The sequence below is a fragment of the Anabas testudineus genome, chromosome 13, assembly GCF_900324465.2.
Source record: "Anabas testudineus chromosome 13, fAnaTes1.2, whole genome shotgun sequence".
In the NCBI taxonomy this organism is placed as follows: domain Eukaryota; kingdom Metazoa; phylum Chordata; class Actinopteri; order Anabantiformes; family Anabantidae; genus Anabas; species Anabas testudineus.
Window position 1 is genome coordinate 24,184,849 of NC_046622.1, and position 12,997 is coordinate 24,197,845.

The 12,997-nt window shown below is 36.5% G+C and overlaps 1 protein-coding gene across 8 annotated transcripts in view; it reads left to right on the forward strand.

The window, feature by feature from the left end:
* Positions 1-12,997, forward strand: part of LOC113148183 (RNA-binding protein Musashi homolog 2-like) — a 200,322-nt gene that overhangs the window by 154,244 nt on the left and 33,081 nt on the right. For 4 of the 8 annotated variants that reach the window (XM_026339772.1, XM_026339754.1, XM_026339764.1 and 1 more), the window contains exon 11: positions 10,530-10,652. In XM_026339772.1, coding sequence (XP_026195557.1) covers positions 10,530-10,652 — 123 coding nt within the window. The remainder of the gene's footprint in view (positions 1-10,529; positions 10,653-12,997) is intronic. The other 4 variants (XM_026339780.1, XM_026339807.1, XM_026339798.1 and 1 more) reach the window with 1 other exon arrangement.

A 12,997-nucleotide genomic window follows, 5' to 3' on the forward strand; every position in this document is an offset into this window, starting at 1 on the left:
GCCATGCCTTAAACTGAAGTTTTACTTTTCATTAGTGCCTAATCGGTTGTTCAAGCAGATATCAGTGAAGGCACTGACACACAAACGGCAAATACACATTCAGATTTATATCAATGTTTTCTTGCACAGAATCCTCTCCATTTTTTTTTACCATAAAGATGTATTGCTTCTTGTATTAACTGAATAGTAATTGTGTTAAAATGAGGTGAAATTATTTAGCAGAGTCAGTCTTTTACATTTAACACCCTGTTGTCTTTCATTGTCGAATGACCCTCACTCCACATATTCCAAAGTTTTTGGGAGCTTTTGGTAAAATTATTGTTATTATTAATTGGCCACTAAGAAAAATAAGTCTAAGGGTGAATAGAAGTAAGATGACAGGGTAAGCACCTTGCACTTGGTGTCAGAAAGTGAGATGTAATGTTTACATGCCAACAATCCAGACAGTTGGCATGAGACCCCACTGAGCTGACAGACCTGGCTGTGTGACTGCACAGAGTGAGTGAACGAGCTCAGTAAGAGGGAGAGTGATCAGAGGTAACATCAACATTACTCTCTCCTAAACACACACACACCCACATGCACACACATCATTCTCATAGCTGAATGTGGAGGCCGTGGGACAACTTCTGTACAACTGACTCACTGATCTGCAGAGGTTTTTCAGGCCTTTTTTTTATTCTTCACACACATGTCATTTTTGTATCTATAAATGTAACTATAAAAGTTACTTGTCTCTAACTTCTCATAAATTCCATATTAACATGTCTTGAAATAGCGCCCAATGGCATCCAACCAGTCCAACCTTTCACTAACACCAACTTTCTCACTTTTATGTTATGCACAACCACAATCTTTTTTATAACCATATGCATGTGATATGCCTACATTTATCCAATACAATGTTTAATAACCCTGTAGTCAGACAAACTGGATGTTGTACTATATTTCAGTGATAAATAAATCTGTTATCTAGAGAATCCTGGTAGCCAGTGGCTGGGGACCTTTGCTGCATGTCATACCCACATCTCAAAATTAAAATAAACCCATTGTCTGGTCACATTTTATTGATATGTTCCTCATGTTTGTGTTTGCAGTTTTGTATAGAAAACAGACAACATGTTGTTGTTCTCTGTCATAAACTGTCAAAAGAAGGTCAGGCTTAGTCTTTGGTCTACTTGCCAACACATTCAAGGAGACATTGTGATTCACAATGAGTTTACCATCTTTGTAGTGTTCTCCCAGTGTCTAGTGGGAACACTTATGTGAGCCATGCCTCGCCAAAAGAAACTTTCAGAGGATCTACGATTAAGACTTGTTCATTTACAAATAGCTGGAAAAGGTTGCAAAGTGATTTCAAAGACTTTAAAAACTCACCAGTCTACAGTTAGTTAACAATCTACAAATTAAGGCCTGGCCTTTGTTTTCCAGGAAGGTTTGTCCTATACAAATATTTTAGGTCATCTTTGGACTGAAAAAAAATTGGAATTGGTTAGAGAGCAGCACAGTTAACCTCATCTAGCAGTGCACAAAACGAATGGTGTCCTAGACCTTTGGCCATTATTTTAATCATCCTTTTTAGTTACAGTGTTAAAACATTTTCATTCATTTCTGTTTTTTTTTTTTTTTTGTACAAAACCAGTGAGTCACTAGAGAGAGGCTGAAGAGCTGCAGGTTATCAACCCTTGTTCAGCAGCAGTACCACAGTCTCCAACTGGCACATTACATCTAACTGTGGGAGTTTAGAAGTTGAATGGGCTTTTTTGGAAAATGATCAGTGTTCATAGTACCACTGTGTCTGTATTCATATCCTCTCCATCTCACAAACTCAGATTCCATAGTGAGGTGTATTTGTTTTCAGTCTTACATCACATAGAACCAAGCACAAATACACGAATACACAAACAGTTAAAAGCACCCCACTGGCTAATTTGGGGCTCATTTATCTGATTTTGGGTTATGCAGATTCTGTGTGTTTATGGAGCAGACATAGCTTAAGGCTCAGAACACAAAAAGTACTGAAATTTCAGGTAAATTTAAACAAGGTTAAAGATGATATAATATTAATCTATATAATATATAAGAAAATATACTAATTTTAGTAGTTTTAGTGTGATCATGTGCACATATATATTTTTTTCTTTTGTAAAACAGATCTAGAGCTCATTTAACTACTACTACTACAACTAAATGAACACAGAAAACATATTTTGCCAGAATATCCAGTTTAACACATCAACTTTTTTAAGCAAATGTGTCCCCTTGACATTTGAGTACAGCTTTTAGATTTGACTCAAACATTATTACTTTTTTTTTTTGTGGTTGGGTTCAGGCACTCACAGCATTTAAGCCCAGAGAAAGATTGTGTGGCTGAAGAAATGCATACCTAACTTTAAACAAAGATCAAGTTAAGCTATCAGTATCACATATGGAACTCCACAAACCTTGTAATCAAACACTTCTTTAATCAGTAACTTGAAGCACTGAATGAATTTTGAATTTCAATCTGAATTTTAAAACCTTAAAATTTACTGAAGATTTTTTTTCTGGAGCATGTTTTTTCATAGTTGCTGATGTTCCAAGATGTAGCCTGCAATAGTTTTATTTACGGAAGCTTTTCTGGAGTCCATGATGTCTGTTCACTGTGTAAAGAAGTCAAAGATGTATATATGTATAGATGGCTTGAGCAATGTTTCCATTAAAACGTTATCAAATCACTTGCCTATTATCTTATTCAGCACTACTAGTGTCATTACTGGGATATAGTCAACAAAACTAAGGCCTATGATGTCATGAAATTATCTTGAAGTCATAATGTGTAATGGGGTTTTGGCTAAGGGAGAAAATGAGCAGAGACTAAATGTTAGGGGAGAACAAGAGAACACTAACCTTGTTTCCTTAAGTGTACCAGCCAAGTTATGCAGGCTGCGGGTCTCAGGTCTTGCCCCGCTGACTGGTAATTGGCCCTATTGTCAAGCAGAGCAGTAGAGCGCCTCTGATAGTGCCAGGGAGTTGCATCCAGTCATAGCCCAGCAGGACCCAGGTGTCCTATCCAATCCCTTCCTCCCAGTGATGAACCTCTACCCTCTAATTGGATGTTTCACCCCAATCATCTCCTCAGCAACATGTTTGCAACACTTGGGCCTCACAGGAACTTGTACAGATCAATGCACCATCAGTGAGCTGAGGAGTCACATGAATAATCATCAGAAGCACAGCTGAAAGCTTTCCATTTCATTATTACGATCTGAAATTTCTTTAGCAGTCGGCCAGAACATTAAAACCCCTTTGTGAATGCTGTCCACCACAACATAAAGGTCCTGGTCTCTGATGATATGAACAATAGTGTCAGTGCTTTCAATATAACTCCATACAGCATTAAACAAAGCTGCCTGACCACTGAATCACATAGTTCTCCTCAGCTAAATAAACTACAAACTTGAAACTGGCTCTTTGATAACAAAAAAAAATAAAAAAAAATCTTTGTTTGGACTGGAAATAAAAAGCTGCCAAGATATTTACTGTCAAGCTGCCCAAATTGAATCAACACAATAGATTTTGCTCAATCCTAATTAATAAACAAGTCATTTGACAAATACGAACATGAATGGAGCTCGTTATCCAAAGTTTTCATCATCATGTTTGTGTGAACAGAAATTAAAAATGATTTATTAATGTCTTGGTCACTTAACATCAAGCTATAATGCCTCAGGAAAGATCGCCTGTTCAACCTACATTTTAATGTTTGAAGGGTTTGAGATAGGTCTGGTATGTTTCTATTACCCAGTTCAATTTAATTTAATTTTATTATATTTATATAGAACCAAATCACAACAGCCCGTTGACTTCTTTTTAACTCTGGGACAGACAAAAGCTAAGCATTCAGAGAGCAAAGTGGAGTATGAGGTGTCTAAGTGTTCAGTAGATCATATACAGTATGAAAGAACACATTCATTTGGGATTTTATGTCATCAGAAGCACCGTAAAATCAGATCAGATTACTAGGAAGGCAGTGGAGGGACTGGTGTAATGTGTTTCAAAATTTCCTAGATTTACTTTAAATTCTAGCAGCAGCATCCTGGAACTTTTGAAGACTTTTAGTATTAGAATGGGGCAAGTCTGAATACAGAACATTACAACAATCAAGTCTGGATGATTTCCAGATTCATGGAACTCTGTCAACAAACATACAGCAGGTTTAGGGGTATAATTGGATGGAGTAGAAAGGAAGGAAACTGGTTTGAGAAAGTGTAACAAATTCAGCCTAACACCAGATTTAGAGACCTTGCCCCTAAAATAGTGGTTCTCTACTTCCATACCTTATCTTAAATTATTTTTCTTAATTAGTCATTAAATATCAGAGTATTACAGTACTTGTTTCTCATTGTAATGGTAGTCAATATTATTCTTTTTTCTGGCCATCTTGGAGTCATCCCTGTCAGGAAGGAGATGTCCCAGTCCTTAACTGCCATGTAGAACAGCACCAGAATCATAAACTAAATACAAGCTGACGCAGCGAATCAATGTAGTGAACGGTGAATAACTGACAAGACAATTGGCAGTATTCTATGTGCAGAAGTTCTGTGGCAGAGAGGTAGTTGAGGTGGTAGAATAGAGGTTATATCACTGAGGATGAGGAAGGGGCAAATGAATGTGTTAAGAGCATGCTCTGAGAGATGCTGGTGACCGGCGAAGCTTCCTCATTGACATTGCCACAGTTATGGTGATGGACAAATGTACTTAGACATACATTTTACTAACAATAAGGATTTTTTTTTATTATGTTATTTGCAAATCCAGAAGCTTCAGAAGAAGCCCAGATGTGAGGTTATATTGCTCAGTTTCCGATCAACTGTAGTTTACTCCAAGAAGAAGCTTTTCTAAAGTTTGATGTCTATGTTTTAATGCATTATTTCACATGATATAGATTCCTCAGAGAGCTCAGCTCAGAGTGAGTCCTTCAGAGAGCAGCCCTTCCCTTTAGCCCAATATGCCTTGTTTTTTACTTCAGAATGGGAGTTGACAGCCTCTCCACAGCTACATTTTAACCCACATCTCCACTGAGTCCCTGTGATGTTGCACTCACCTGGAGTGGGGCAGACAAAGGTAGCAGGCTTTTATACCCTCAATGACGGACGAGAGGAAGGAAGTCTTGTTTTTCACAGAGAATGTGTCAACAATGTGTTGTCTATTTTGAGGAGAGGGATGGATAGCTGTACCAATTTGATTCTTGCTGTGCCTTAATGCCTTCAAAAATAGCTATGTGAAATGCACCATTAGCTCAGACTGGAGGCATCCAAAATAGCCCCTGTGTATCTGTGCATGTCTGTGCGTGTACTTTGTACAGTTTGAAGGTAGCGTTGTGCAGTGTTTTGTTGTGTCTGTTTGTCCTCACTATCTGGCTCCAAACATCATAGCTGAAGGTGGATACATTTTTTGAGAGATAATTCCAGAGAAACACACACGTATTACCTGTGACTACTTTTATCCATGGTTGGTATTTATTGTTGAAAAAACCTTTATGTTTAATAATACCTACAGAAAAGTAATTAAATTGTGCAGGCCTTAGCTATCTTTGACAATAAATAATACCATATATGAATGTTTCTCTGTGCAGTTTCATATTACATATAGACTTTTTTTAAACAGAGAATTCATAGAGACAAAACTCAGTTATCTTAACACAAGTACATTGCACTTCCTAGCGTGTCTCCTAAAGTGATTTTGCTGTACATGCTTAACTTGTAACTCACAAGTTCAGTGTCACGTAGAAAGTGCCTTGTTTTCCATGAAAAAATGCATGAAATTATTAAAAAAATATTTTTAAAAACTGGGAAATATAATCACAACTTTAACTTTATCATCATAAAGTTAGAAAAAAAGGTCCATCAGACTTTGCTGTCATCAAAGGATTCTTCATTTTCATAAATTACAGCCTTGTAGACCTTGGGTTATTTTGTGATGTCATCTGAGATAGATTTCACCTCATGTGTCCATGTACATATGCAGCATCCAGTCAAGCTGCTTCCACAACAGCTCATCAGGTTTGATATCAGGTAACTGTTTTTGGCTAATCTGTTATAAATAGAATATCAGCTGACTGCTTCTTCTGAAAATAGTTGAATATTTGCATAGTTTGGAGCTGTGCTTTGGGTCTGCATCCAGTTCTAGTATGAAATTGACTGGATGGATTCCTTTGGAATGTGGCCAAACTGTGAAACTAAATGTAATTTCCTCTGAGTAACATAATGATTACAATGTGAGCCAGACCTTGAGATATAGTGGCAAGAAAAGAGTGTGGTATTCTGCATTAATTTCTCGTAAAATGTGATCTGATCTTCATCAAAACTATTAACAAATAAGATGTGCCTAAAATAATAATAAAAAAAAAAGTTCTGATCTTTATGTCTTTGAGAAAAACAATAAAAACCTTGTTCAGGAGGAATTTTAGCCCATTCTTCCTACAGAACTGCTTTAGCTCTGTCATATTCTATTGATGTCATGTGTGTGGCTCTCTTCAAGTTGTTTGATAGAGTCTCTATTGGGTTGATGTTTGGGATCGGACTGATCTGTCATTGTCCTGTAGCATCACCCACCTTTTACAAAGTTTCAGCTGACGTAAAGTCATTCGAACATTATCCTTAAGAATATTTTGATACACTTGGGAATTCATCTATCTATCATATATTTCCTCCACCATACTTTATGATTGGGATGATGTTTTCATGATGATATACTGTGCCCTTTAGTTCAATCTTAGTTTCATCAATCTACAAAACATTTTGCCAATACTGCTGTGCAGTGTCATTGTGCTATTTGGCAAACTTTAGGCATGTAGCAATCTTCTTTTTAGTAAGCAACAGCTTCCTTCATGGTGTCCTGCCATAGACACCCTGCTCGTTCAATGTTTTATGCACTGTAGACTCATGAACACACATGTTGATGCTGATCTTTGGCTGTCACTTGGGGTTGTTTCTTTACCTCATTGATATTTGTTGTGCTTTTGGGGTCATTTTGACTGGTCGTCCACTTCTTGGTGGAGTAGTCACAAACCCAGAGTGTCTCTATTTGTAGATTGTTCCCATAACTGTAAACTGGTGAATTTCTAAAGTCTTTGAAATCTAACCATTTCCAGCTTTATGTAAATCATCAATTCTTGATCATAGATCATCTGAAAGCTCCTTTGGCATATTTTTCTTGTGCAGAGCAAACTGAAAAAGTTTGTGTGTTTTGTGTTTTTTGTCAGTGAAAGTAGCTCAAGCCCACACCCACAAACTAATTTTCTTAGCAAGACTCCAGGTATGCTGACTCCAGTTAGTTTTTTTTTTTTTTTTTTTTTTTGAGGCCTTATTCCAAGGGTTCACATACTTTTTTCATTAGCACTATGAGTTGAGTTTTTATACTGTAGTTGTTCTCAATAAAGACAGAAAAGACAGTGTTATTATTTTAGGCATATTATAGTTGTCAATACTCTTGACTTAGATAAAGATCAGATCACATTTTATGACAAATTAATGCAGAAAACATGAAATTCCAAAAGGGTCACATGATTTTATGCCACTGTATGTTCTAGCTAGGTTGAGCACATTCTGATTGTAACGTGTAATGCGTAGTACCAATCAAAAGACTGGACACACCTTGTTTTGAGTACTTCCCATTATTTTCTACACTGAGAATTAACAATAAATCAAACCATCAATAACATGACATGGTGCAAATAGAATAATGCAGTATCCTTGACTTTTTAAGTCAATATCCTTAAAAATATATGATGGTTCTCCTACCACAAACCAGACAGAATAGCTTGTTTTTGTGGATACTAATTGTGTTAGTGTTATTGTTTGATTGATTTATTTATTTAATTTTTTTTTTTTTTTTTTTTTGCTTTCAAATTTCTTAAAATTCCAGATCAACTGATCTTGTTGTCCTAAAGAAGTGACAGATATTCATTCGTCTCTACTTAAATTGAGTGGCTCTTGCCAGCAATTACTGTATGAGTTGAGTAGTGCTGTTTTCTGTATACCAGGAAGTCAAGTAATGTTTGACTTTTGACAAGGCTAAAATGAGCTTCTCTCCAAATACAAAAAGAAAAATAATTACATTGGGCCCTGGATGGTACCTCCTATAACCATGTGTCAAGTCCACACACATATCACATATAGAATGGTATAGAAATGGTAGACTAGAAAAAAGGTAGTAGTACTCACTAAAGAAGAAGAAATAGCACAGCATAGAGAAGAGAATAAAAGGAAGAAACACAGCAAAATTTAGGAACTAAAAAACTTTATCGCCACCTTGTTTGTCCTTTAAGCACATTGACTGTCTTTGTCCTCAGTCCCAGATACCAGAAACCCCTTCGGGACAGGCTGAATACCATGGCCCAAAAACCCACTGCAATCTAAACATTGGCTTTATCTTTCTAGCAATAAAGGTTCCATGAAATTGATTTAATCCTGCACATGCTTTTCCTCTGTGGCAAGCATCTTGGAGAGTGTGAGGAAAACGTTGGCCTGGTCTATTCATTAACCTTTACTAATCCAATACTGTTTAAGTTAGCAGCTAGCTGGCCTAGCTTCACAGTACTGAAGTCTCAAGGTGATGAGAAGATAATGAATAACATTTGAGTATAAGTATTTCTGGCTGGTTTATCTTTTAATAGACTAGTACTATAGTTCATTAAAACATGTTTGATTTGCAAATTAATGATCAGGACTCACATTGGACAGAAAGATGTCTGAGAAACAGCTACTTTTTACAGTTACTTGATAACTCAATGTAAAACAAAATATTGCCTTTATATAGTTTCGGCAGATCAAATCATACACACAAAAGGGCTTTTCCTAGGTATAATGTCAAATATGGTGGTTTAACAATAGGCTGCCTCACGTTTAATCAATACTATTGGCACATCATCTTTAAAAACAGAAGTAAGAATTAACTGAACACAGAATGGAGCATATAATTACGCTTACCCTTATTTGGACCTTCTTCCAACCCCCCAGTTAAGCACAGTATCAATGAAAGATGTCAGACTATCAGCTGGCATCTTTTTTAGCTCTTCGAGTTGCATTCCTCTCATCCAGTCAGCTCCCTTAGCAATGTCTGCTGCTTCAAACTGTACATCTGCTACACTGCTCTGCCCTCTCCTTCTCTATGTTACACCTGGTCTGCAGCTATTAATTACAAGGGACATTGAAAAAAGACACAAGCTTCTTCTGGTAACTGCATGCTTCACCTAAGTTTCCAAAGGAAGTGTCTGCAGTGTACACCAAGGTTCACAAAGTTAGAGCCACAATTGAGTGTTTCAATATATACTAGGTGCAGACCTCTATCTGTATTTCTACCTGTGTGAGTATTGAAACAGATTGTTTGGTCTTGCACATCTTTCAGACCCCAGTGTGAAGGCCACACTAACATGATTTGCAATAGCTGTAAAAGCATAAGGTTGTGTCAGTCTCCACGACTCTCCTGTAAAATACAACATTGTAGGTCATTTGAAACAACAGCAAAAAACAATCAACACATGTCTTACCATTTGATGTTGTCAAACGGCTGCAGAAAACATTGCCCCCTGATTTAGAATTTGAGGTGGATGTGTGACACAACAAAGCACAGTACAATCCCATAGGAGACTGGAGTTTGAGTCCAGTATAAGACAACTTTCTGTTCATGTTATTGTTACAAGCATTATGCTTGTCATGTGAACATTGTGTGAAGTTAAGGAAAAAGTAATATTTAAGGCTAAAAAGCCTTGAAATTTTTAGTAACCTTACCATGTTATTTAGTGCCTAAACGTAACCCAGATGTCTTTGTGTGCAAGCTCAACCAAATCACATTTTTTGCTAAATTAGGGTCCAGGCCTTCTAAAGTTCAGCCCCCATGTTGGTGCCATTGTACGAGATGGCATCTGTCAATTTGGTGCCTGAAATCAAAAGGGATGCAATTTATGTTGCTGTCTGTACAATAAATGGTCAGTTTGGCCATATGAAAGGATTGGGACAATCCTTTCATATGGACATTCAAGTTGGAAGACTGCAATCTTTTGTGTATGAGCACACAGTTATTTCCTGAAGGGCAACAGTACAAGTGTAAATTTGATTTGTATCAAACTTGGACAAACAAAACAAAACTTGGGCTAGCACTACACAAAATAAAGTACACCACCACATTTAGAATCAGACATAGTCAACACATGATAAATTAACATGTATGTGCTGTCCATGCCACTCCTAATTTCTGGTCCTAAACTTTTATAACAAAATGCAATTTATGACCTAAACATCTAATTTTAATTTGCATTTCTTTTATCATAAATTCATTGTAGAATCAGAACTTTAAGAACCATAAAATAAAAGACAAAAAATATGAAGTTATTAATAACGGTGGTTATTATCAATTTAAAACATGGTGAAGTCTCAGAAATGTACTTCAGCAGTTACACTAAACATTACATACTTAAAGGAGCCTTATGAGGAAACCTCTAATTAATAAAATAATTTTGAGCGCTTGCTCCTGTGTTGTTTTCTCAGGCTTCCCAGCTACAGCGTATGGACCAGTGGCAGCCGCGGCAGTAGCAGCAGCTCGTGGCTCAGGTAGGGGGACCCGTGGAAGAGGCGGCGGCTACACGGCATACGGGCAGAACGCAGGGGCAGGTAAACGCTCTGTCTGTATTCTGTGTGGCCTGACGCTCTCTCCATGCAGTTGCTCACTTCTCTGGTCTGGCTTGCTTTTCTTCAACCTTCAACAAACAAGCATACAGTTCACACATCCTGACACACTAACAGATGCTGTATATACTGCTTGTAAAGTGGAAGGAGAGGATTAATTTCTGAGTTGTTTCTCTCCTCTCACTTTGGTGCCAGTAAAGATACAGTTATGGTACCTTCCATAAATTATCTGAAGAGCTATTGTACCTGCCAGCTCTATGGATGGATAAATTATTCTTATTGTTAGTATTAGGTTATTACCTTATATATCTCTATAAAGCTACATGTGCCAAGAAACGAGAAAAAAAGGATCCACTGTCAGAATTCATGTGTAATAATTTAAAATACAGTGGCAAGAAAAAGTATGTAATCCTTTGGAATTTTACGGTTTTCTACATTAATTTGTCATAAAAGGTGATCTAACCTTCATCTTTGTCAAGAGTATTAACAAATATATTATGCCTAAAATAATTCAACAAAAAAAATGAATTTATTTAATTATTACTGGTTTCCAAAAGGTGGATTTTGTTTCAGTTAACGTACAGTCACTCAGAACAATTTTTTGATACACTTAAGAATTTATCTTTCCCCCAATCACTGCAAGCTGGCCAGGCCCTTATGCAGCAAAGCAGGCCCAAATCATGATGTTTCCTCCACCATACTTTACAGTTTGGATGATGTTTTCATGATGATTTGCTGTGCCCTTTTTACACCAAGTGTAGTGCTGTGTGTTTCTTTCAACTAGTTCAATATACTTTCATCAGTCCATTTTGCCAATACTGCTGTGGCGTCTCAATGTGCTCTTTTGCAAACTTCAGGCAATGTTTTTTTTTTTTAGTAAGCAGCAGCTTCGTTCATGGTGTCCTGCTATAGACACCCTGCTTGTTCAATGTTTACGTACTGTAGACTTATAAACACAGATGTTTGTCAGTTGATGCCTTCAAATCTTTGGCTGTCACTCGGGGGTTTGTTCTTTACCTCATTAATGAGAGTAGACTGTGCTCTTGGGGTCATGTTGACTTCTTGGTAGAGTAGTTACAGTCCCAAAGTGTATTAATTTGCTGATGATTTGCACTAATATAGACTGGTGAATTTCTAATGTCTTTGACATCACTTTGTAACCCTTTTCAGCTTTGTGTAAATCAACAATTCTTGATCATAGATCCTCTGAAAGCTCCTTTTGGAGAGGCATGGTTCCCATAATCATATTTTTCTAGTGCAGAGCAAACTCACAAGGTGTGGTTTTTGCTAGTCAAAGTAGCTCTAGTCCACACCACCAAACTAACTTTCTTAACTTAAAGGTCCACATACTTTTTCTTGCCACTGTAGATGAATTCTACACAGTACTACATTGGTTCAAATATGGCTCTGCCAGTGTTTATTTCCCTTCAAAGAACTACTAGTCTCATTAAATATTAAAGTATTAATTACTTAATAATTCTTATTTATTATTATCATTTATTAATAACTATTGAATATTGTGTTTGGTGATTAATTTACTGATATTTGTATAAACCCAATTTTTTAATTTCTATATACACATACCAGTTTTGAGAGAGTGTTGAGAAACAGTGTTGAGAATGACTGTATTTGAGTGGGGCAGTTAAAAACTTGTATCTTTATTAAATATTCTCAGCACAAGGTTTATTGATTAAAGTTGTTGTGTTGACCTGTTTTGAGATTGTTTGTAAGAGATATTTTGTGACTGACAGGTGGCAGTGTATATCCAAAAGTATATATCTCTATGTCAGTGATTTAATTGATTTTTTGACAAATTTTTTATGTCTAAGCAAGAATAATCACAACAATCTCACTCTTTTCCAGTAATCTTTTTGTAAAATGCAATGTTTCTTTGTCAAATACATAATTTAAAAGATTTTACACAAATTATACAGACATTTTAACCTGTTTTACTGAATTGCATGCAAATACAGCTATTTTACAAAACCAAGGTATATAATAGGAGAACATAATCCTACTGTGACAGAATTGCTTCATGATCATTTTAAAATCCAGACATTCATGGTAACTGTGTAACTAGTAACTGTTAAATTAAATATTCCTTGTTGTCTTAATGTGACGACTGTAACAGATGACTAGTGCCTAGGTAGTTGACAGTTAGGCAATGAAAAACATGACACTACACTTTAAAATGTGCCGAAGTATATTTAGAAGGAGAAAACACAGCAAATCTCAGATGCCATTTGGTTTATAAGGATGTGTAGCGGCCCATACAGATTTTACATGCCCATCACAAATATGTATAAACCATTCTGCATGCAGACTTTTAT